A 24,332-nucleotide genomic window follows, 5' to 3' on the forward strand; every position below is an offset into this window, starting at 1 on the left:
TTCTTTTCATAATTTCTAAGATTCTTTAATTCCGAAATTCTAAAACTCTAAAATTATGAAATGTTAAAATTTAGAAATGTCAAAAAAATTATATATTTCTAAAATACAATTTTCGGAATTTGATTTTTTTAATTTTGGCTTTTTCAAATTGTTTTTTTTCTGTTAGGGAAACCCAAAATGCAAAAACAGAAATTTTGGTTTATTGGACCATTAAAAAAAACTCTAGAACTACTCCTTTTTTTCGTGACCAGCCCAGGGTCCTAAAGTCCACTAGAGCTATCTAAGCCCGATCTCACGAACACTAGCTTACTATTGGTTTTTGCTGGCGGGTACAAATTTTAACCTAAAAACCCTTCGTGTACAAACACGCAATACATGCGCACGTAGATAACTCTATATCAATTTCTGAGCCTAGAACTGAACACATTTTGCCTTCCTCACTGAGGTAAGGCTATAATACTGCTCTAAAAATGAACTTTGTATAAACACGTCGTAGACCCACCTTCATGTATACATATCGACTCAGAATCGAAAACTGAACAAATGTCTGTGTGTATGTGTGTGTGTATGTATGTATGTGACCAAAAAAAAAGCTCATTTTTCTCGGCACTGGCTGAACCGATTTGACCCGAACCTGTTGAATTCGACTTGGTTTAGGGTCCCATAGATCGAGTTTTATACAGATTGAAGTTTCGATAAGTAGTTCAAAAGTTATGTTTAAAAATGTGTTTTCACATATATTCATATCTCTCCTAAATGTATGTAAACTATGTCCGGGTCCATCATCCAACCCATCGTTGATCAAAAGATCTTTCCAACGAGTCTAAAACATTGAAGATCTGGCAACCCTGTCTCGAGATATGGCCGATCTCACTTAAATCGATTCCAACATTTCAAAAAGCATCATGTACACACCATCCTTTTTGAGAAAAACGCATTTGAATGTTGTGCATCCATTTTCAATTCCTACTATTATATAAAAGCAAAATAAGATGTTCTAATGATAACAAACGATGAAAAACGTTGCTTTTATTGATACTTGATTATCCAAATTCAATAAAACATTATTTCCGTAATTTTATTTGAGAAAAACAAACATAACTTCTTTTGAAATCACCAAGGTCTATATCACCCTGCTGTCATTGAGGGGGACGCTTTGTTATGATTCGTTTTTCTTCGCCGAATGTACATGGCGCTTTTTTCATGATGCATGTAGTCTTTAATTTGACAGGTTGACAGGGCTATATAAACTGGGACTGCTGATGGCAGAGATTTTGTTTATGTTACTTTATTTAAAATCATGATTAAACCAGCCTGATGGCAAGATTGTCAAATTGTATGTATGGGCCGCGATACTCACATTTGTTGGACCGTGGACCCCGCTATTTGGTCGCTTTACCCCTCTGACGCTAAATATAGGGTAAAAGAGCCAGCAAATGTGCAATTGAAAACAAAATTTTTGGAAAATTATTTTAAATTTTGTTTTTGATGAATAGTTTTGAATATTTTTTGTCAAAAAATAAATAACTAGAAAAAATAAAATATTATCCAGCCTTTTGAGGACGAAGTCAATCGTTCACATTTTTTAATGTTAGCTTATACACATATTTTAGTGTTAAATGTCAATATTCCAAGAAGATAATGTCCAGCTTGTGACGATAAACTACTTTTCCTTTACTTAGAAATCGAATCCAGAAGGGAAACGATAACCTGCTATGTTGGTCCGCACCGGGTTCTGAACTCCCATTTACGAGTCGGAAGCGTTGCCGCATGGCTCGGTCTTAACAAAAAATTAACTAGACAATAAATAACAATTTCACATTACAAATCTTAAAATTAAATAAACTTATTTTCGAATTTACTCATAAATGGCCTGTATACCCTATTTTGTGCAACCAGTTTATGGAGCGTTCACCCTATATGGACTGTCAAAAGCGATGTTCACTTTTTGACAAGCTTGCCACCAGTCTGGATTAAACAGACTTTACTGAAGTAACTTTTGCTCATTTTTGGTGGAGAGGTAGCTTATTAGGAGTACTTTCAGAATATGCAATAACCCAGAAAGGGTCAAAATGTACATGATGCCTTTTGAAATGTTACCGTCGAAATGTATGTAAACTAAGTTCGGGTCCATCATCCGATCCATCGTTGGTTAAATTATTAAAAGACCTTTCCAACGAGTTCAAAGCCAACCTCCTGTGGCCGAATGGTTACGGGTTTCGCCTCATAAGCGGAAAGTCACGGGTTCTTCTCAGGGTGGCAGCCTTAGGTTCAAGTTCAGAGGTAGCAGCAACCGTATGAGTATAAAACGGTTGCTTCACGTGCTCTTCAAGCATGTGATCGATCTTGGGATATTCCTTTGCGCCTCTTCCCAAAATACTTTCCTCGTGTCTTCGCATGTAAATAATGCCCAGCCGATCGGTATTGCACTGCAGTCCAGTCGCATTGTCCAGATCAGAGCAAAGGGAACACCGCAAGAGTAGCGCCGCAATAAGACAATTGTCTTTACAAGACCCCGCGCGGCAAATAATAGGGACGTGGCGTTACATCGTGCTGCCATCTGGTTTTTTTAAGTGCAAGAGTGGAAAAGTGCTGAGTCATCGTCTTAAAATAGACGGCGTCCTATCTCGCCCAGCAAAATGATGTCGATAAAGTAGTCGGTTTCGATGAGAAAAAGTGGAAAATGTGGTCTAAAAATAGCGACGCCATCCCCCTATAGCTGCTGGGAAGAGCTTGAAAAATGACACGAAAAAATTGTCACCGCGGTTCTAGCGATACATAGCGCACAAGGCACAAGGAATGGAGTTTACAGCATCTGGATGGAACAGCACTTTTCCTCTCAATAGGAACTGTGTTATAGATCTGGAAATGCTTAATAACAGTAAAAATGGGTAACACGATACATTAGTCCTTGTAATCAGGATTCCGTGTCTTAATACTCAAACAGAAAAAAAACGAGTTCAAAACATTGAAGATCTGGCAACCCTGTCTCGAGGTATGGCCACTTAACTGATATTTATGTACTTTTTTATTCCAGATCTAAAAAATAGATGATTTTTTTTACAATTCCATCATATCAGCCATTGTGGGTAATAAGTGAGGAAGGCTCCAACCACATAGGTGGATTAAGTTAGTTTTTAATTTAACATAAAAATTTAAATTGACGAGACAGCATTTTACCGTAGTTTAACCCTCTACTGCCCAAATTTTTGAGTAACTTTTGTTCTACGAAAAACTCCGCTTCTCTTGTTTTATGTTTTTCTTGTTTCATTTTAAGTATTTTAATTTGCTTTAATCTTGTTTAGTTTATGTTTTTTTTTTGTAGTATTTGCCCTATTCTACCTCCTTTCATTTCATTTTGCCTATCAAATTTTTTCATGTTTTTTAGTCACTTTTTCAATTTTTTGCTTGTTTTTACATTTTCTGCTATAAAATGGCACCATTATCATTTAAATTGTAAAAAAAAATGCGTAGAGGCATAGTCTGGGACACTAGAAAAATTACTGCATACGTCTTTTTACTCAAAATATAGGAAATGTTAATAGAAAACACAGTCAAAGTTGACCCCTAAAAAAATGTCATTTAAAATAAAAACATTGGCATAGTCACATAAAACAAGTTAAACTTCCAATCCTATTTTTTTAATTTTACGAGTTCTTCTTTCCAATGCTTTTTAGTGATCAAAAATTGGTTGAAAATGAATTTTTGGCATTTTTTTTAAAATCGAAGTCCGTCCGGCGGGGTTGGGTTGTAGAGCGTCAACTAGACCTACGAGCTGACAAGGAAAAGACTATATGTCAAGAAAGGAAATTCATCCAAGAGTTTAACTCTTTATGGTCGTGCAATGTGTCACAATTTTTCACTTCATAACTTCTTATATTCTTTAATTAAAAAAAACTCACTACTAAAAATTAATAAATTTGAAATTCTTGCATTAAAAAAAATAAAAATTCAAATCATAAATTATACATTTAAAGATTTGATTTTTTTTAAACTCTTGAATTCCGCCATCTTGAATTAAAGGAAATTAAATAACAGAATTTTTGGAGTTCTATTTTTTTTCGTAATATCCAATGTTTGGCCCTTTTAAAATGTTAGTCTTGATTTGAAAATTTTGTAAATATTGTTTTCGAAAAGATCGGAAAATTTCACAAATATTTTATCTTTAACATTGAAAATCGAAACATTAGTTGCTGAGACATCGACATTGAAAAATGGTGGGCTGTTTGGGTGAGACATAGAAAACATCAATTTTCCTGTTTTTAAACCTTTGCACTGCAATATCTCAGCAACTAAAGGTCGTATCAACAAAATCCGAAGAAGCAAAGTATAGAGAATTTTCTCAGCTTTCCAAAAATATTTTTTTCAAAGGTGGGCAAACATGTGCACTAATTTAAAAAAAATGAAAAACTGTGACTATTTCCAAAAATGTCACCTGAATATGGATTTAACTTGAAAACGGTTCCATTTATCAAAATTTCACTTAAGTACTTTTTGATTGCAAATTGATTTTACATCGAAAAATGAAGTTGAAAAATTTTTGCGACCAATGTTTTGATTTTTTGAAAAAATCAGTATTGATTCAAAAATTCATAATTCGCTCAATGATTTTTTGCACAACCTGTAAATTTCTGAAAAGTTGGCATTTGATGTCCTCTAAAACATAAAAAATGGTGTTTTTTCGCAAATCAAGTTTTAGTGATAAAAAGTTAAATAAAAAAATCACCAAAATTTTTTTACCGTGTATAATTTTTTCCAGTGTAGTCCGTATCCATACCTACAACTTTGCCGAAGACACCAAATCGATCAAAAAATTCCTTCAAAAGATACAGATTTTTGAATTTTCATACATCATTTTTGTATGGACAGCTGCCAATTTGTATAGAATTTGTATTGACAAACTAATGATGCAAAATGGCTTCTTTGGACATACCGAAGGCACCAAAAAAGTTTCAGTCTGATTAAAAAATACAAAAATTAAAATTTAAGAAAACAGACCGATTTCGTAGAGAATTGCTCGGAAGTAAAAATAAATTTTCAGATAGCCTCACCAGTTTTGGTTGGGATGTCGTAATTAAAAATCAACAGTTTAATTTTTGAGAATCATGAAAATATTTGTAATTAAAAAAAAAAATCGGAATGTGCACACCGCGAGTTTTTCTATGCCAATCTAGTACTTCATCCAAACCTGTCAAGCACCAAAAATAACCCACCTCGATATGGCAACCCTGCCCTGAGCTTGTTTTGATTGCGAGCTGTCACATTTGCTCGTATCGTCAGTTTTGCCGCCAACGGACGGTTCGCCGCGCATTTTCGAGCTTCTGCTGTTTCTAGAAGTAAAAAACGAAAGAGTTCGATTCCAAAGATCCGTCCATCGTAGTGTGCGATAAACTGGTTCCAATCGAGTGAAGTTTACAAAATTGTGATGTGCTAGAAGAGGGTGCGTTTGTGGTGAGGATGAGTCTGTCGAAATCTACTGCCAGGACCGGTTCCGGCTGTTGCTTCATCTGCAAGAGTCCGGAGGATGACGAACTTTATTACGGGAAGTTTATCGGCAAGTGGCGCATCCAGGTGCATTATTACTGCTTGGTGAGTTTGACTAGTTGATTTCTGAGGGAAATTTGGGTTAATTTTTGTTGGGTTTCTCGTTGCAGCTCTTGACGTCGAATCTGGTCCAGAATGGGGAGACGGATGATGTGGGGATGTTTGGGTTTCTGCAGGAGGATATTCGGGCGGAGGTGGCGCGTATCAAGTCGCAGAAGTGCTACGTGTGCAAAGCACCGTACGCGAACATTTCGTGCTGCGCCAAGAAGTGCTTCCGGACGTTCCATACGGTTTGTGGGCGGCAGGCCGGATGTTTGAATCACTACGTGGACACTTATCAGTCGTGGTGCGACAAGCACGTTGAGATTGACGATGGAGCGCGGCATGGCGAGGAGGATGCGTGTGGAATCTGCTACGAGGAGCTGGGCGGCTGGAACAAGGTGGAATCGATCCGGGCTCCGTGCTGTCAGAATGGCTGGTTCCATCGGCGGTGTGTGGCTCAGTTTGCCCAGTCGGCGGGGTACTTTTTCAAGTGTCCGTTGTGCAACAATAATACGGACCAGTTCAAGCAAGCGATTCAGCGCCGTGGGGTCTATATTCCGGAGAAGGACGCCGCCTGGGAGTTGGAACCGAACGCGTTTGACGAGCAACTGGAGCGGCCATCGGAATGCGACGCCGAGGTTTGTCAGTGTCCGAAAGGGCGCGACTTCGACACCTTGAACGGCAAGTGGGACCTGCGACTGTGCGAGACTTGCGGGTCAACCTGTCGCCATGACCTTTGCATGGAGGTTCCAACGAAGAATTACGTCTGCACGTTTTGCCGACCGATCGTAGGTGACGAACCGCCTGCCGCTGTTCTCGCCCTGGTCGAGGAATCCCGCCGGGCGGAAGCAGCCCGTCGCAGGGCCTCAACCTCCTCCGATATCAGCAGCAGCACGTCGAGTTCTTCCACGATTCGCCCCCGAGCTCGCGGCCGTCACGCCCAACGACTTCGCTCACTCAGCACCAGCTCACGCTGCAGCACCTCAACGTCCTGCTCCTCCTCCTCCGATATCGTCGCCCGGAAGAAATCAAAAAAACGACCACTCTCATCCGACTCCGACTCGGACTGCGACCTGCACGACCTCATCCGCAAACTCCCGCTCCGCCGCGAAGCTCGCGACAAGCTCCTCAACGACCGGGTCGTCATCGCCCTGGAAAAACTCACCGCCGACCAGATCCGCCAGCTGTCCAAACCACCCCCAAAGACCCAAACCCACCTCCCCTCTTCCCAAAGCAGCGAAGACGCCAAGTTCGACTTCAACTACCGCGCCAAGATGAACAAGGAGAAGCGCCGCAAGTCGGTCGCCGATCTGGGCTTCCTGCGGCAGGTCATCCGCTCGGACACGGACACGCTGACCACGACCGACGACAACCAGCAGGTGGAGGGGGCGGCGAAGAAGGACGCCCGGACGCCCTCGCGCAAGACCGGCGGCAGCTTTGCCAAGCAGTTCAAGCAGCGGTTGGGGGCCATTGGCGGGGCCAAGACGGTGAGTTCCGCTTCGCGGAAGCGGATCATTTCAAGCAGCGAGTCGGATCCGGAGGGGGTGCCCGTCAAGAAGGGTAAGTCGTTGTTTGGGGGGATTGTTTTGTTGGGGGTGTTCGTTGGATTTTGTGCGTTGGGTTATGGATATTTTTCGGAAGTTTATTTTTATCCACCAGAAAATTTTTATTAAACAATAAATCGCATTAATCAAATTCATTGATGTAATTGGAAATCGATTTTATTCTATGTTCAGATAGTTTGGAAAACCGAAATAAACTAAAAATATGTCAAAAACTGCCAACCAAGGGTTCAGAACATGCAACATTTTTGGCTTCGTTTACCTTCACTTCATCAACTTGACTTTGACATTCCTCTTTTTCGGTCGTTCGTTGACAGTCACCATTCCCTGATTGAGTGTCGAGCTCGGCATTCGTTCGTTGCAACTTCGTGTGTGTTCACTGACGGTCGCCTCGCAATGACGACCATGACAGGCGCGCTCAGTCAGCATTCAACGATCGAGTTGATGGTGAAAGCTGGCCTAAATTTCGCAGGAGATGCTGAACAAATTAAACCTTATTTCAAACGCTTTTTTGAAACTTTTGAAAGTAGTTTAAAAATTTCAGAAATCAAACAAATCTTTGAAAGATGGCAATCATTTTCTTTTAGCTAATGACGCAAATTTCGAATTGTCACCAGAAGTTTAAAAAAAAATCAGAGATAAAAAATAAGGTTAAAAAATTAAAAAATTCAAAAAACTTAACAAAACCAAAAAAATTACAAAATAATTAAAAAAACAAAGAATAATACAATTTCAAGAGTTGTAAAAATTTTAAAATCGAAAATTCAGAAAAAAAATAATTTAAAAACTCCAAAATATTCAAAACACAAAAAATGAAAAAATAATAATAAAGGTTCATAAATTGAAACACAAAAAATTTGGAAAATTACAAATTTGTTTAAATACCAAAAAATCTAGAGTTTAGATTAAAAAAACAATGAATTAAAAAAAGAAATGCTGAATTCTTCAAACAAAAAAAATAATCCATGGCTTCTAAAATTCAAAAAAGATAAATGAACAAAGTTCTAGCATTTTGAAAATTCAAAAAAAAAAAAATTGAAAAATAATAATCTTTTTTTTTTTTAAATTAAAGCGATAAAAAAACAAAAAAAAAAAAACAATAATTTCAACAAATTTACGAAATCAAGGAAGCTTGAGAAATTCAAAAATATTAGAATGACAAAGAAATAAAAAAAAATCAATAAATTTGATATATTCAAAACCTTCTAGGAATTCATGAAATTCAAGAAATTCAAGAAATAAAAAAATCTCGAAATTTTAAAAATTTAAGAAATTCAAAAAAAAAATCATAAAAATCAAAAAGACAATCAGTAATAAAAAAATTAACGAGAAATTCAAGAAATTTAAAAAATTTAAGAAATTCAAGAAATTTAAGAAATTCCAGAAATTCAAGAAATTCAGGAAATTTAAGAAATTCAAGAAATACAAGAAATTCAAGAAATACAAGAAATTCAAGAAAAACAAGAAATTGAAAAAAAAATCAAGAAATTCAAAAAATTCAAGAAATTCAAGAAATTCAAGAAATTTAAGAAATTCAAGAAATTCAAGAAATTCAAGAAATTCAAGAAATTCAAGAAATTCAAGAAATTCAAGAAATTCAAGAAATTCAAGAAATTCAAGAAATTCAAGAAATTCAAGAAATTCTAGAAACTATCAAAAAAATCAAGAAACTCAAGATAAGCATAAGCATAGCATAGGTGCCCACCCGCAGTTGCTACTCCGTTATTGACCAGGACCTCCAGAAGTTACATCCACGAGCCGTGGAAGATAAGTGGGTGCTATCTTTCCTCGCTTCGCAACTTCTCAAAGGCCCCTATCATGCTGATCAATACCGGCGCCGGCCACGACCAGTGGTAGGGTCACGGGGAAGTGGATGGGAATGTTAGTCCGATACTTGAGTGATAGAGACCGCCCAATCGACTGCATCTCCGACAAAGTATCACATGAGTTTTGAGGGGTTAGTAGATGGGTATGAGGTCAGGATTCACAGTGGCAGTGATGTGACCATGAGCATTTTGTTTATCGGTTGAAAATTTTAAATCTTAGGCAGCCGGCTGCGGAAAGATAGATCATTGATCATTTAAAAAGTTTTTTTTTATCGAACGCGTGCCAGCCGAGCAGTAGTGCTATGGGCTGGACTTATCAGTATATTTTTACAATTTAGATAACGCGAGCAAATTTCAAAAATAGTAAATAAATGACGCTTTACTCTTCATAAAATCGATCGATGCGAGTTGGAATAAATTTTTACGATCATTTACGATGAAAATTATCGCGAAAAGAACAGGACTGCGCGTCCCCTGAAGCACTGCACTTATGATGTCCAATAAGTTATAATAACCAATCACCCCATGCACACAAACAAAGACATAAAAGAAATGAAAATGAGCATGCAAAAACAAGACAGCGCGTCCGCGTGGTCAGCGCACTAATGATGCCATTATTTAATTATGATAACCACTCACCCAAGCACACAAACAGCGACATAAAAGTGAAAATGAGCATGCAAAAACAAGACAGCGCGTTCGCGTGGTCAGCGCACTAATGATGCCATTATTTAATTATGATAACCACTCACCCAAGCACACAAACAGCGACATAAAAGAAATGAAAATGAGCATGCAAAAACAAGACAGCGCGTCCGCGTGGTCAGCGCACTAATGATGCCATTATTTAATTATAACAACCACTCACCCAAGCACACAAACAGCGACATAAAAGAAATGAAAATGAGCATGCAAAAACAAGACAGCGCGTCCGCGTGGTCAGCGCACTAATGATGCCATTATTTAATTATGATAACCACTCACCCAAGCACACAAACAGCGACATAAAAGAAATGAAAATGAGCATGCAAAAACAAGACAGCGCGTCCGCGTGGTCAGCGCACTAATGATGCCATTATTTAATTATGATAACCACTCACCCAAGCACACAAACAGCGACATAAAAGAAATGAAAATGAGCATGCAAAAACAAGACAGCGCGTCCGCGTGGTCAGCGCACTAATGATGCCATTATTTAATTATGATAACCACTCACCCAAGCACACAAACAGCGACATAAAAGAAATGAAAATGAGCATGCAAAAACAAGACAGCGCGTCCGCGTGGTCAGCGCACTAATGATGCCATTATTTAATTATAACAACCACTCACCCAAGCACACAAACAGCGACATAAAAGAAATGAAATTAAGCATGCAAAAACAAGACAGCGCGTCCGCGTGGTCAGCGCACTAATGATGCCATTATTTAATTATGATAACCACTCACCCAAGCACACAAACAGCGACATAAAAGAAATGAAAATGAGCATGCAAAAACAAGACAGCGCGTCCGCGTGGTCAGCGCACTAATGATGCCATTATTTAATTATAACAACCACTCACCCAAGCACACAAACAGCGACATAAAAGAAATGAAAATGAGCATGCAAAAACAAGACAGCGCGTCCGCGTGGTCAGCGCACTAATGATGCCATTATTTAATTATAACAACCACTCACCCAAGCACACAAACAGCGACATAAAAAATGAAAATGAGCATGCAAAAACAAGACAGCGCGTCCGCGTGGTCAGCGCACTAATGATGCCATTATTTAATTATGATAACCACTCACCCAAGCACACAAACAGCGACATAAAAGAAATGAAAATGAGCATGCAAAAACAAGACAGCGCGTCCGCGTGGTCAGCGCACTAATGATGCCATTATTTAATTATGATAACCACTCACCCAAGCACACAAACAGCGACATAAAAGAAATGAAAATGAGCATGCAAAAACAAGACAGCGCGTCCGCGTGGTCAGCGCACTAATGATGCCATTATTTAATTATAACAACTCACCCAAGCACACAAACAGCGACATAAAAGAAATGAAAATGAGCATGCAAAAACAAGACAGCGCGTCCGCGTGGTCAGCGCACTAATGATGCCATTATTTAATTATAACAACCACTCACCCAAGCACACAAACAGCGACATAAAAGAAATGAAAATGAGCATGCAAAAACAAGACAGCGCGTCCGCGTGGTCAGCGCACTAATGATGCCATTATTTAATTATAACAACCACTCACCCAAGCACACAAACAGCGACATAAAAGAAATGAAAATGAGCATGCAAAAACAAGACAGCGCGTCCGCGTGGTCAGCGCACTCCAAAAAAATCAAGAAACTCAAGATATTCAAAAAAAGTTAAGAAATTCAAGAATCTTAAAAAAATCAAGAAATTCAAAATGTTCAAAAAATTTATAAAGCCAAAAAAAAAAGAAAAAAAAGAAAACAAAAAAAAAATTAAAAAAAAATCCTAAAATTCTAAACATTCTTAAAAATTCTAAAATTTTTAAAAAATTCTTAAAGTTCTAAAATTAACTAAACATTTTAAAAATTCTAAAGATTCTAAAAATTCTAAAAATTCTAAAAATTCTGAAAATTCTGAAAATTCTAAAAATTCTAAAATTCTAAAAATTCTAAAAATTCTAAAAATTCTAAAAATTCTAAAAATTCTAAAAATTCTAAAAATTCTAAAAATTCTAAAAATTCTAAAAATTCTAAAAATTCTAAAAATTCTAAAAATTCTAAAATTTCTAAAAATTTTAAAAATCTAAAAATTCTAAAAATTCTAAAAATTCTAAAAATTCTAAAAATTCAAAAAATTCAAAAAATTAAAAAAATTCAAAAAATTCAAAAAATTCAAAAAATTCAAAAAATTCAAAAAATGGAGTACCCGACGCGTTTGGTAGTGAGCAATGTATTTCTTATGGAGCGAACTGTCAAACTACCACTCGAATCGGGTATTCCATTCAAAAAATTCAAAAAATTCAAAAAATTCAAAAAATTCAAAAAATTCAAAAAATTCTAAAAATTTTAAAAATTCTAAAAATTCTAAAATTTTTAAAAATTCTGAAAATTTTAAAAATTCTAAAAATTCCAAAAATTCTAAAAATTCTAAAAATTCTAAAAATTCCAAAAATTCTAAAAATTCTAAAAATTCTAAAAATTCTAAAAATTCTAAAAATTCTAAAAATTCTAAAAATTTTAAAAATTCTAAAAATTCTAAAAATTCTAAAAATTCCAAAAATTTTAAAAATTCTAAAAATTCTAAAAATTATAAAAGTTCTAAAAATTCTAAAAATTCTAAAAATTCTAAAAATTCTAAAAATTCTAAAAATTCTAAAAATTCTAAAAATTCTAAAAATTCTAAAAATTCTAAAAATGGAGCAATTCTCTACGAAATCGGTCTTTTTTCTTCAATTTTAATTTTTGTATTTTTTAATCCGGCTGAAACTTTTTTGGTGCCTTCGGTATGCCCAAAGAAGCCATTTTGCATCATTAGTTTGTCCATATAATTTTCCATACAAATTCGGCAGCTGTCCATACAAAAATGATGTATGAAAATTCAAAAATCTGTATCTTTTGAAGGAATTTTTTGATCGATTTGGTGTCTTCGGCAAAGTTGTAGGTATGGATACGGACGGGTGTACCCCATTTGGCATAATGGACATTTGGCATAACGGGTTTTCAAGATGGACGTTTGGCATAATGGACGTTTGGCATAATTGGTCCAAGACATCAGGGACGTTTGGCATAATGGACATTTGGCATAATGGACGTTTGGCATAATTCGTTCAAAAACCATCAAGGACGTTTGGCATAATGGACGTTTGGCATAATGGACGTTTGGCATAATGGACGTTTGGCATAATGGATGTTTGGCATAATGGACATGATTATTACTAGCTTGTTTTTTTGTTAATTATTTGTCATTTTCACGAATGAAAATGTATATTTTTTACCTTTTTTATATTACTTTAAGAGATTAACATTTTTTTCTATAAAAAATTAGGTATCTCTATATTTTTTCCCAATAGTAAATTCTTTCCATTTTGAATAATTCACAATAAATCTTTTCAATGAAATTTTGATATTTTTATTAAATAATTAACATATCTCTTGTAAGCTTAAGATTTTTCCCCTTTCAATATAATTAGGAGTAATTTTTTAAATGAAATTTTCCCTTCTTTTATATGAAATTCATGATGAGAAAAACCTCTTCAAATCTTCGACAATTGAGCTTTTATAATGCAATTTTCCCTTCTTGTGATCAAAATTTTACTTGAAGAAGGAAATTTCTAAATAAATTCACATTTTTCCCTTCTTTTTCGAATATAATCTAAAGAAACCCTAGAACTGGGCAGCACTCATCCGACACGAGACTAGCGGAAAGATTCACTGACACAGAGAACACAGTTCTACATGACCGAGAGAATTATGCCCTCGAGTCCATTTTCAAGAAAAAGTTCATCGTTCAAAACAAAAAGTGTTCTCTATGGGAACTGAACCAGAGACTAATAATAGACTAACTCAATGACTAAACTGCCTTGGCCACAGCAGCTTGGTGACACAAGATTAGTCAGATTTCGATTTATGACTCTTGTTGCAGATTTACTGTTTCAATTAATTAATTAAATTAATTGTTTTACAGGTATGAGTTGGTACCATTATTCTATCGAGTTTAGCATTGAGCTCTCTATAAATTTTGATGGAATTATACTCTCGATCCTGTATTTTGGGTGAATGGATGTCGATGTTGCTTTTCTTTAAATATTTTGCAATTAAGTTTTTTAATTCAATTTTCCCATCATTTTTTATATTTAACTTGAAGAAGGGAAACTCTCTTATAACGTCATGATTCGAATTCCCGGACGCTTCGAAACCCGGACACTTCATCTTGTTTTATCAATTATTTGGATATACGTTCGCATTATGAATGTCAAAACTGTGTTATTTGATGAACTCCAACATCAACTTTCATTTAAAGTTTGTTTGAACGCTGTAGTTAATGCCAAAACAATTAAATACAATAAAATTATAAGTTTACCAAAAATGCGAAACATTTCACTTGAAATATTTCATAGGCGTTCGAAGCACCGGGAAGGCAAAGCAGAAATTTATGGTTTTGATTTCCTTAAATTCTAGTTAATTTTCATCTAAACTACCGATTGTTTTGATGTTAACAGCTTATTTGAGACCTAAAGAATGCCATTCACTAACATTTCAGTCCAAATTTGTGCGATTTATAAGTAAAATCGAGTGTCCGGAATTCGAAGCAAAAGTGTCCGGATTTCGAATCAACTTTTATCAGTGTCCGGAATTCGAAGCACAACAAGTCATTTTAATTTTAAAATTCTGATGAAAAATTGTTAGAAAAGACATATTTTGCTTGAATTTTCTTGAAAATGACTTTTTATACTACATCCTTATGATATTTCTACATTTCCAACTTATTACATGGTTTTTTGCCAGCTATAACAAAAATGATATGCTACTAAGTGTCCGGATTTCGAATCATGACGTTAGATGTTGTCTTTAAACATTTATATAATTTCTGCACATTTTTTCTCTGTTGGTTTAATTTTTGCAATAAAGTTGTTTATGGAATTTTCCCTTCTTTTATTTATTCAATACTAATCTTAAAGAAGGGACAACTGCCTAAAAAATGCTGATTAAATGTTATTTTTAAAGAGGTAGGTGAAAAACATAAAAATATTGCGATAGTCAAACATTTAAAGAGTGTCAAAATGTGAATCTTTAAATTTACTTTTCCTTCCATAAGTTGAATTTTATATAAATAAATATAAATTTTATAAAAATTCATAATCGAAGTTTATTGTCAAATATTCGAAAAGTATTGTTTTTAGAGATTTTCCTTCTAAAAGTTGAATTTAAAATAAAAGAAGGAAAATTTCAAAACTCATTTGTCAAATATTTAAAGAAAGAAAACATGTACATCCCTTATTAAGGATGAATATTAAAGAAGAAAAAATTGCATAAAAACAATGATTGCAAAATTTTGAAAAAAACAAACTGCACATTTTTGAGAGATTTTACCTTATTTGAGCTTTAAAATAAAAGAAGAGCAAATTGCTTTAAAAATTTAAATGCATTTCGTTAAATAAGAGCAAAATGTACATACATTCTTTAGGTTGAATTTGAAAAAGGAGGGAAAGGGTAAACAGTATAAATTTTTTATTGCTAAATTTCAAAGACTGGCAAAACTTACATCACTTTGTTAGGTTGAATTTAAAATAAAAGAAAGAATAATTGAATACATAAAATAGCTGCAAAATATTTCAAATGAAGACAAATCTCAATATTATATATTTATGAAAAAAAAATGCATTTTATATTTATGAAAAATTGCATTTTAAAGATTTATTAAGAAAAAAAGGAAAAAAAAATTACATCTATTGGGAGAAAATGACAAAGATACTAGATTTCTTGAAAACAAAAATCATTTTTAAAGTAAAGTTATCTGCTTAGAAAAAAGAAAAAAAACCTATAAATTATTATTCTTTACAAAAAATAAATACTTATTGAACAAAAAAAAAGCTAGCAAAAATTATGCCAAACGTCCATTATGCCAAACGTCCTTGATGGGTTTTGAACGAATTATGCCAAACGTCCATTATGCCAAATGTCCATTATGCCAAACGTCCCTGATGTCTTGGACCAATTATGCCAAACGTCCATTATGCCAAACGTCCATCTTGAAAACCCGTTATGCCAAATGTCCATTATGCCAAATGGGGTACACCCGATACGGACTACACTGGAAAAAATAATACACCTTAAAAAAAAATTCGGTGATTTTTTTATTTAACTTTTTATCACTAAAACTTGATTTACAAAAAAACACTATTTTTAATTTTTTTTATTTTTTGATATGTTTTAGAAGACATAAAATGCCAACTTTTCAGAAATTTTCAGGTTGTGCAAAAAATCACTGACCGAGTTATGAATTTTTTAATCAATACTGATTTTTCAAAAATCGAAATTTTGGTCGTAAAATTTTCAACTTCATTTTCGATGTAAAATCAAATTTGCAATCAAAAGTACTTTAGTCAAATTTTGATAAAGTGCACCGTTTTCAAGTTATAGCCATATTTAAGTGACTTTTGAAAATAGTCGCAGTTTTCATTTTTAAAATAGTGCACATGTTTGCCCAGTTTTGAAAAAATATTTTGAAAAGCTGAGAAAATTCTCTATATTTTGCTTATTCGGACTTTGTTGATACGACCTTTAGTTGCTGAGATATTGCAATGCAAAGGTTTAAAAACAGGAAAATTGATGTTTTCTAAGTTTCACCCAAACAACCCACCATTTTCTATCGTCAATATCTCAGCAACTAATGGTCCGATTTTCAATGTTAATATATGAAACAATTGTGAAATTTTCCGATCTTTTCGAAAAAAATATTTTGGAATTTTCAAATCAAGACAAACATTTTAAAAGGGCGTAATATTGAATGTTTGGCCTTTGTGAAATGTTAGTCTTGATTTGAAAATTCCAAAATATTTTTTCGAAGAGATCGGAAAATTTCACAAATGTTTCATATATTAACATTGAAAATCGGACCATTAGTTGCTGAGATATTGACGATAGAAAATGGTGGGTTGTTTGGGTGAAACTTAGAAAACATCAATTTTCCTGTTTTTAAACCTTTGCATTGCAATATCTCAGCAACTAAAGGTCGTATCAACATAGTCCGAATAAGCAAAATATAGAGAATTTTCTCAGCTTTTCAAAAATATTTTTCAAAACTGGGCAAACATGTGCACTAATTTAAAAATGAAAAACTGCGACTATTTTCAAAAAGTCACTTAAATATGGCTATAACTTGAAAACGGTGCACTTTATCAAAATTTCAGTAAAGTACTTTTGATTGCAAATTTGATTTTACATCGAAAAATGAAGTTGAAAATTTTACGACCAAAATTTCGATTTTTGAAAAATCAGTATTGATTAAAAATTCATAACTCGGTCAGTGATTTTTTGCACAACCTGGAAATTTCTGAAAAGTTGGCATTTTATGCCTTCTAAAACATATCAAAAAATAAAAAAAATTAAAAATAGTGTTTTTTTGTAAATCAAGTTTTAGTGATAAAAAGTTAAATAAAAAAATCACCAAATTTTTTTTACCGTGTATTATTTTTTTCCAGTGTAGTCCGTATCCATACCTACAACTTTGCCGAAGACACCAAATCGATCAAAAAATTCCTTCAAAAGATACAGATTTTTGAATTTTCATACATCATTTTTGTATGGACAGCTGCCGAATTTGTATGGAAAATTATATGGACAAACTAATGATGCAAAATGGCTTCTTTGGGCATACCGAAGGCACCAAAAAAGTTTCAGTCGGATTAAAAAATACAAAAAAAAATCGAATGACCGAAATCCTAGAGAACTGCTCAATGTTAAAAATTCTAAAAATTCTAAAAAATCTAAAAATTCTAAAAATTCTAAAAATTCTAAAAATTCTAAAAATTCTAAAAATTCTAAAAATTCTAAAAATTCTAAAAATTAAAATTCTAAAATTTTAAAATTCTAAAATTCTAAAAATTCTAAAATTCTAAAATTCTAAAATTCTAAAAATTCTAAAATTTAAAATTCTAAAATTCTAAAATTCTAAAATTCTAAAATTCTAAAAATTCTAAAAATTCTAAAAATTTAAAATTCTAAAATTTTTAAAAATTTAAAAATTCTAAAATTTTAAAATTCTAAAAATTCTAAAAATTCTAAAAATTCTAAAAATTCTAAAAATTCTAAAAATTCTAAAAATTCTAAAAATTCTAAAAATTCTAAAAATTCTAAAAATTCTAAAAATTCTAAAAATTTTAAAAATTCTAAAAATTCTAAAATTTCTAAAATTTTAAAATTCTAAAAATTCTAAAATTCTAAAATTCTAAAATTCTAAAATTCAAAAATTCAAAAATTCAAAAATTCAAAAATTCAAAAATTCAAAAATTCAAAAATTCAAAAATTCAAAAATTCTAAAATTTTAAAAATTCTAAAATTCTAAAATTTTTAAAAATTCTGAAAATTTTAAAAATTCTAAAAATTCTAAAAATTCTAAAAATTCTAAAAATTCTAAAAATTCTAAAAATTCTAAAAATTCTAAAAATTTTAAAAATTCTAAAAATTCTAAAAATTTCAAAAATTTTAAAAATTCTAAAAATTCTAAAAATTATAAAAGTTCTAAAAATTCTAAAAATTCTAAAAATTCTAAAAATTCTAAAAATTCTAAAAATTCTAAAAATTCTAAAAATTCTAAAAATTCTAAAAATTCTAAAAATTCTAAAAATTCTAAAAATGTTAAAAATTCTAAAAATTCTAAAAATTCAAAAAATTCAAAAAATTCAAAAAATGGAGTACCCGACGCGTTTGGTAGTGAGCAATGTATTTCTTATGGAGCGAACTGTCAAACTACCACTCGAATCGGGTATTCCATTCAAAAAATTCAAAAAATTCAAAAAATTCAAAAAATTCTAAAAATTTTAAAAATTCTAAAATTCTAAAATTCCAAAAATTCTAAAATTCTAAAATTCTAAAAATTCTAAAATTCTAAAATTCTAAAATTCTAAAATTCCAAAAATTCTAAAATTCTAAAATTCCAAAAATTCTAAAATTCTAAAATTCTAAAATTCTAAAATTCTAAAATTCTAAAATTCTAAAATTTCTAAAATTCTAAAATTCTAAAAATTCTAAAATTCTAAAAATTCTAAAATTCAAAAATTCAAAAATTCAAAAATTCAAAAATTCAAAAATTCAAAAATTCAAAAATTCAAAAATTCAAAAATTCAAAAATTCTAAAATTTTAAAAATTCTAAAATTCTAAAATTTTAAAAATTCTGAAAATTTTAAAAATTCTAAAAATTCTAAAAATTCTAAAAATTCTAAAAATTCTAAAAATTCTAAAAATTCTAAAAATTTTAAAAATTCTAAAATTTAAAATTTCAAAATTTTAAAATTCTAAAATTCTAAAAATTATAAAAGTTCTAAAAATTCTAAAAATTCTAAAAATTCTAAAAATTCTAAAAATTCTAAAAATTCTAAAAATTCTAAAAATTCTAAAAATTCTAAAAATTCTAAAAATTCTAAAAATTCTAAAAATGTTAAAAATTCTAAAAATTCTAAAAATTCTAAAAATTCTAAAAATTCTAAAAATTCTAAAAATTCTAAAAATTCTAAAAATTCTAAAAATTCTGAAAATTCTGAAAATTCTAAAAATTCTAAAATTCTAAAAATTCTAAAAATTCTAAAAATTCTAAAAATTCTAAAAATTCTAAAAATTTTAAAAATTCTAAAAATTCTAAAAATTCTAAAAATTCTAAAAATTCTAAAAATTCTAAAATTTCTAAAAATTTTAAAAATCTAAAAATTCTAAAAATTCTAAAAATTCTAAAAATTCAAAAAATTCAAAAAATTCTAAAAATTCTGAAAATTCTGAAAATTCTAAAAATTCTAAAATTCTAAAAATTCTAAATATTCTAAAAATTCTAAAAATTCTAAAAATTTTAAAAATTCTAAAAATTCTAAAAATTCTAAAAATTCTAAAAATTCTAAAAATTCTAAAATTTCTAAAAATTTTAAAAATCTAAAAATTCTAAAAATTCTAAAAATTCTAAAAATTCAAAAAATTCAAAAAATTCAAAAAATTCAAAAAATTCAAAAAATTCAAAAAATTCAAAAAATTCAAAAAATTCAAAAAATGGAGTACCCGACGCGTTTGGTAGTGAGCAATGTATTTCTTATGGAGCGAACTGTCAAACTACCACTCGAATCGGGTATTCCATTCAAAAAATTCAAAAAATTCAAAAAATTCAAAAAATTCAAAAAATTCTAAAAATTTTAAAAATTCTAAAAATTCTAAAATTTTTAAAAATTCTGAAAATTTTAAAAATTCTAAAAATTCCAAAAATTCTAAAAATTCTAAAAATTCTAAAAATTCCAAAAATTCTAAAAATTCTAAAAATTCTAAAAATTCTAAAAATTCTAAAAATTCTAAAAATTCTAAAAATTTTAAAAATTCTAAAAATTCTAAAAATTCTAAAAATTCCAAAAATTCTAAAAATTCTAAAAATTCTAAAAATTATAAAAATTCTAAAATTCTAAAATTCTAAAATTCTAAAATTCTAAAATTCTAAAATTCTAAAATTCAAAAATTCAAAAATTCAAAAAATTCAAAAAATTCAAAAAATTCAAAAAATTCAAAAAATTCAAAAAATTCAAAAAATTTAAAAATTTTAAAAATTCTAAAAATTCTAAAATTTTTAAAAATTCTGAAAATTTTAAAAATTCTAAAAATTCTAAAAATTCTAAAAATTCTAAAAATTCTAAAAATTCTAAAAATTCTAAAAATTCTAAAAATTTTAAAAATTCTAAAAATTCTAAAAATTTCAAAAATTTTAAAAATTCTAAAAATTATAAAAGTTCTAAAAGTTCTAAAAATTCTAAAAATTCTAAAAATTCTAAAAATTCTAAAAATTCTAAAAATTCTAAAAATTCTAAAAATTCTAAAAATTCTAAAAATTCTAAAAATTCTAAAAATTCTAAAATTCTAAAATTCTAAAATTCTAAAATTCTAAAATTTAAAATTCTAAAATTCTAAAATTCTAAAAATTCTAAAATTCTAAAATTCTAAAAATTCTAAAATTCTAAAATTCTAAAAATTCTAAAATTCTAAAATTCTAAAATTCAAAATACTAAAATTCTAAAATTCTAAAAATTTAAAATTCTAAAATTCTAAAAACTAAAATTCTAAAAATTCTAAAATTCTAAAAATTCTAAAAATTCTAAAAATTCTAAAAATTCTAAAATTCTAAAAATTTAAAAATTCTAAAATTCTAAAAATTCTAAAAATTCTAAAAATTCTAGAAATTCTAAAAATTCTAAAAATTCTAAAAATTCTAAAAATTCTAAAAATTCTAAAAATTCTAAAAATTCTAAAAATTCTAAAAATTCTAAAAATTCTAAAAATTTAAAAATCTAAAAATTCTAAAAATTCTAAAAATTCTAAAATTCTAAAAATTCTAAAATTCTAAAATTTAAAAATCTAAAAATTCTAAAATTCTAAAAATTCTAAAAATTCTAAAAATTCTAAAAATTCTAAAAATTCTAAAAATTCTAAAAATTCTAAAAATTCTAAAAATTCTAAAAATTCTAAAAATTCTAAAAATTCTAAAAATTCTTAAAATTCTAAAAATTCTAAAAATTCTAAAAATTCTAAAAATTCTAAAAATTCTAAAAAGTCTAAAAATTCTAAAAATTCTAAAAATTCTAAAAATTCTAAAAATTCTAAAAAATCTAAAATTTCTAAAAATTTAAAAAATTCAAAAAATTCAAAAAAATTCCAAAAAAATTTAAAAATTCTAAAAATTTTAAAAATTCTAAAAATTCTAAAAATTCTAAAAATTCTAAAAATTCTAAAAATTCTAAAAATTCTAAAAATTTTAAAAATTCTAAAAATTCTAAAAATTCTAAAAATTCTAAAAATTCTAAAAATTCTAAAAATTCTAAAAATTCTAAAAATTCTAAAAATTCTAAAAATTCTAAAAATTCTAAAAATTCTAAAAATTCTAAAAATTCTAAAAATTCTAAAAATTCTAAAAATTCTAAAAATTCTAAAAATTCTAAAAATTCTAAAAATTCTAAAAATTTAAAATTTAAAATTTTAAAAATTTTAAAATTCTAAAAATTCTAAAAATTCTAAAAATTCTAAAAATTCTAAAATTCTAAAAATTAAAATTTAAAAATTTAAAATTCTAAAATTCTAAAATTCTAAAAATTCTAAAATTCTAAAAATTTAAAAATTCAAAAATTCAAAAATTCCAAAAATTTAAAATTCTAAAAATTTTAAAAATTCTAAAAATTCTAAAAATTCTAAAAATTCTAAAAATTCTAAAAATTCTAAAAATTCTAAAATTCTAAAATTCTAAAAATTCTAAAATTCTAAAATTCTAAAATTAAAAATTCTAAAATTCTAAAAATTCTAAAATTCTAAAATTTAAAAATTCTAAAATTCTAAAACTAAAATTCTAAAAATTTAAAATTCTAAAAATTCTAAAATTCTAAAAATTCTAAAAATTCTAAAAATTCTAAAAATTCTAAAAATTCTAAAAATTCTAAAAATTCTAAAAATTCTAAAAATTCTAAAAATTCTAAAAATTCTAAAAATTCTAAAAATTCTAAAAATTCTAAATATTCTAAAAATTCTATAAATTTCTATAAAATTCTCAAATTTCTAAAAGTTCTATAAAAATCTAAAAATTCTAAAATTTCTAAAAATTCTAAAAATTCTCTAAAAATTCTAAAATTTCTAATGATTTTAAAAATTCTAAAAATTCTAAAATTTTTAAAGATTCTAAAAATTTCAAAAATTCCAAATATTCTAAAAGTTTTAAATACTTTAAAAATTCTCAAATTCTAAAAATTGAAAAAAATTCTAAAAATTTTCAAAATTCTAAAAAATTTCAAAATCTCAAAATTTTAAACATTCTGAAAATTCTAAAAATTCTGAAAATTCTAAAAATTTTAAAAATTCTAAAAAAATTAAATTCTAAAAAATCTAAAAATCTAAAAATTCTAAAAAAATTGAAAAAAACTAAAATTTTGAAAAATTCTAAAAATTGTATGAGTTCTAAAAATCCTAAAAATTCTAAAAAATCTAAAAATTGGAAAAGTTCTAAAAATTCGAAAAACTCTCAAAAATCCTTAAATTCTACAAAATCTTGAAAATTTCTGAAGATTTGCAAATTAAAAAAAAAATGATTTTTTTTAAATTTCTCATTTTTTAAAATTTAAAATTTTAAAAAATTCTAAAAATTGTTAAAATTGTAAAAATTCTAAAACATGTTTAAATTCTGAAAAATCTTAAATTTTTTAAAATTAAAGTGAAACAACAAATTCTTAAAAATTCGAATAAATTCTAAAACACATGCATTTTTTTTTGAAAATTTAGAAATTCAAAAAATCTAGATTTTTTTTAATTTCAAAAATTGTTGAAATTTTAAAAAACTTTAAAAATTCTAAAATTACTTATTCTTATTAAAATTTATGAAATTTATTTTCAAAATTCCTTTGCTTCGTTTCGCTAGGAGACGGTGATTTCAGCGGATTTGAAATTAATTTGTAAAATTCTAATAAAACAAACAAACGATAAATTCGAAAAAAGAGAAAATTCCAAAAATAACAATAGTTTTTATGTCTTTTGATTTTTGTTAAAGCTTAAAAATTCTTTTTTTATTCTAATAATCTAAAATATTCTTTTCTTTTAAAATTCTAAAAAAATAAAAACAATCTAAAAATAGTGAAAAAAAATTTGAAATATATATGTACACATTTTTTAAAAAAATAATTGTAATATATTTTAATATTTAATTATAAAATTGAGCAATAAAACAAGAATTTAAAAAAATGATAATTAACCGAATTTCCTCAACGTTTCAGCCTGCCCCGCGTCCGCACCGTCGCACAACAAATCCAAGAGCCGCATCTCCCTGTTCCCGCCGGACGATTCGGAAAACACGTGCCCCAACAGTCCGCGCAAGCAGACTTCCGTTGTTCCCACGGCAACCGAAAGTGACCCCTCTGTGGCCATGGCCGCCATCGCATCTCCTCCCGCTCCAGTTGAGCCCAAAAGTGGCGACCCAAAGCCGGGCAGCACGGCCAAGAAGAACCAAACGACGCTGAACAGCTTCTTCAAAAAATCGCCGGAAGAATCGAGCGATGGAAGTGGAAGCTCGCTGGCCAGTGCAATTCCGACCTCTGCCGGGGAGAGTAAAAGTGCGCGCACGACGAAGCACAGCGCCGGAGGGGCGAGGAAAAAGCTGGTGGAATTGGTAAGGGTTTTTGATTAAGGGGTTATTTTTACGAAATGTTAATTTTGTTTAAAATTTTGAATCTTTTCAGGACCGAAGCCAGCGTAACCTTTTGGATTTCTTCAATAGATGTTGATTGCATTTGGATACTGGAAATTGTTTATAATAAATTTTATTCAAATATTTTTTGAAACATCTGGGTTGGAGAGAAAAGTTTAAAGTTGTTTTGATCGATGAATAAATCGAAAAGAAAAAAAAAGTTGAACGATAAATTAATTCAATTTACAATTTATATTCAATGAACTCATGTTTGCATATATATTGAAAATTTTATTTTCCCTTTTTTTAGATATGTAAGATAAATAAAAACGAACCGTGCTACAATAACAACATGTTTTCTTACCCAACCAAACATATTCGAACCATTTCTTCGCCACCCAATTGACTTATCTCCTCCGTATAAGTAAGTTCCGCATAGTGGTTGAGCTTCCGGAAGCGTATTAGAGCCTCATTTACCG

General features: G+C 29.4%; 1 protein-coding gene across 1 annotated transcript; it reads left to right on the top strand.

The window, feature by feature from the left end:
• The first annotated feature begins 5,254 nt into the window (after window positions 1-5,254).
• Window positions 5,255-24,063, top strand: LOC6046361. Its single transcript, XM_038265186.1, has 4 exons — window positions 5,255-5,589; window positions 5,655-7,146; window positions 23,444-23,835; window positions 23,906-24,063. Exons 1-4 carry the CDS (start codon window positions 5,458-5,460, stop codon window positions 23,948-23,950), a joined length of 2,061 nt encoding a protein of 686 aa, XP_038121114.1. The 5' UTR covers window positions 5,255-5,457; the 3' UTR covers window positions 23,951-24,063.
• The last annotated feature ends 269 nt before the right edge of the window (window positions 24,064-24,332 follow it).

The sequence above is a fragment of the Culex quinquefasciatus genome, chromosome 3, assembly GCF_015732765.1.
Source record: "Culex quinquefasciatus strain JHB chromosome 3, VPISU_Cqui_1.0_pri_paternal, whole genome shotgun sequence".
NCBI classification, from domain to species: domain Eukaryota; kingdom Metazoa; phylum Arthropoda; class Insecta; order Diptera; family Culicidae; genus Culex; species Culex quinquefasciatus.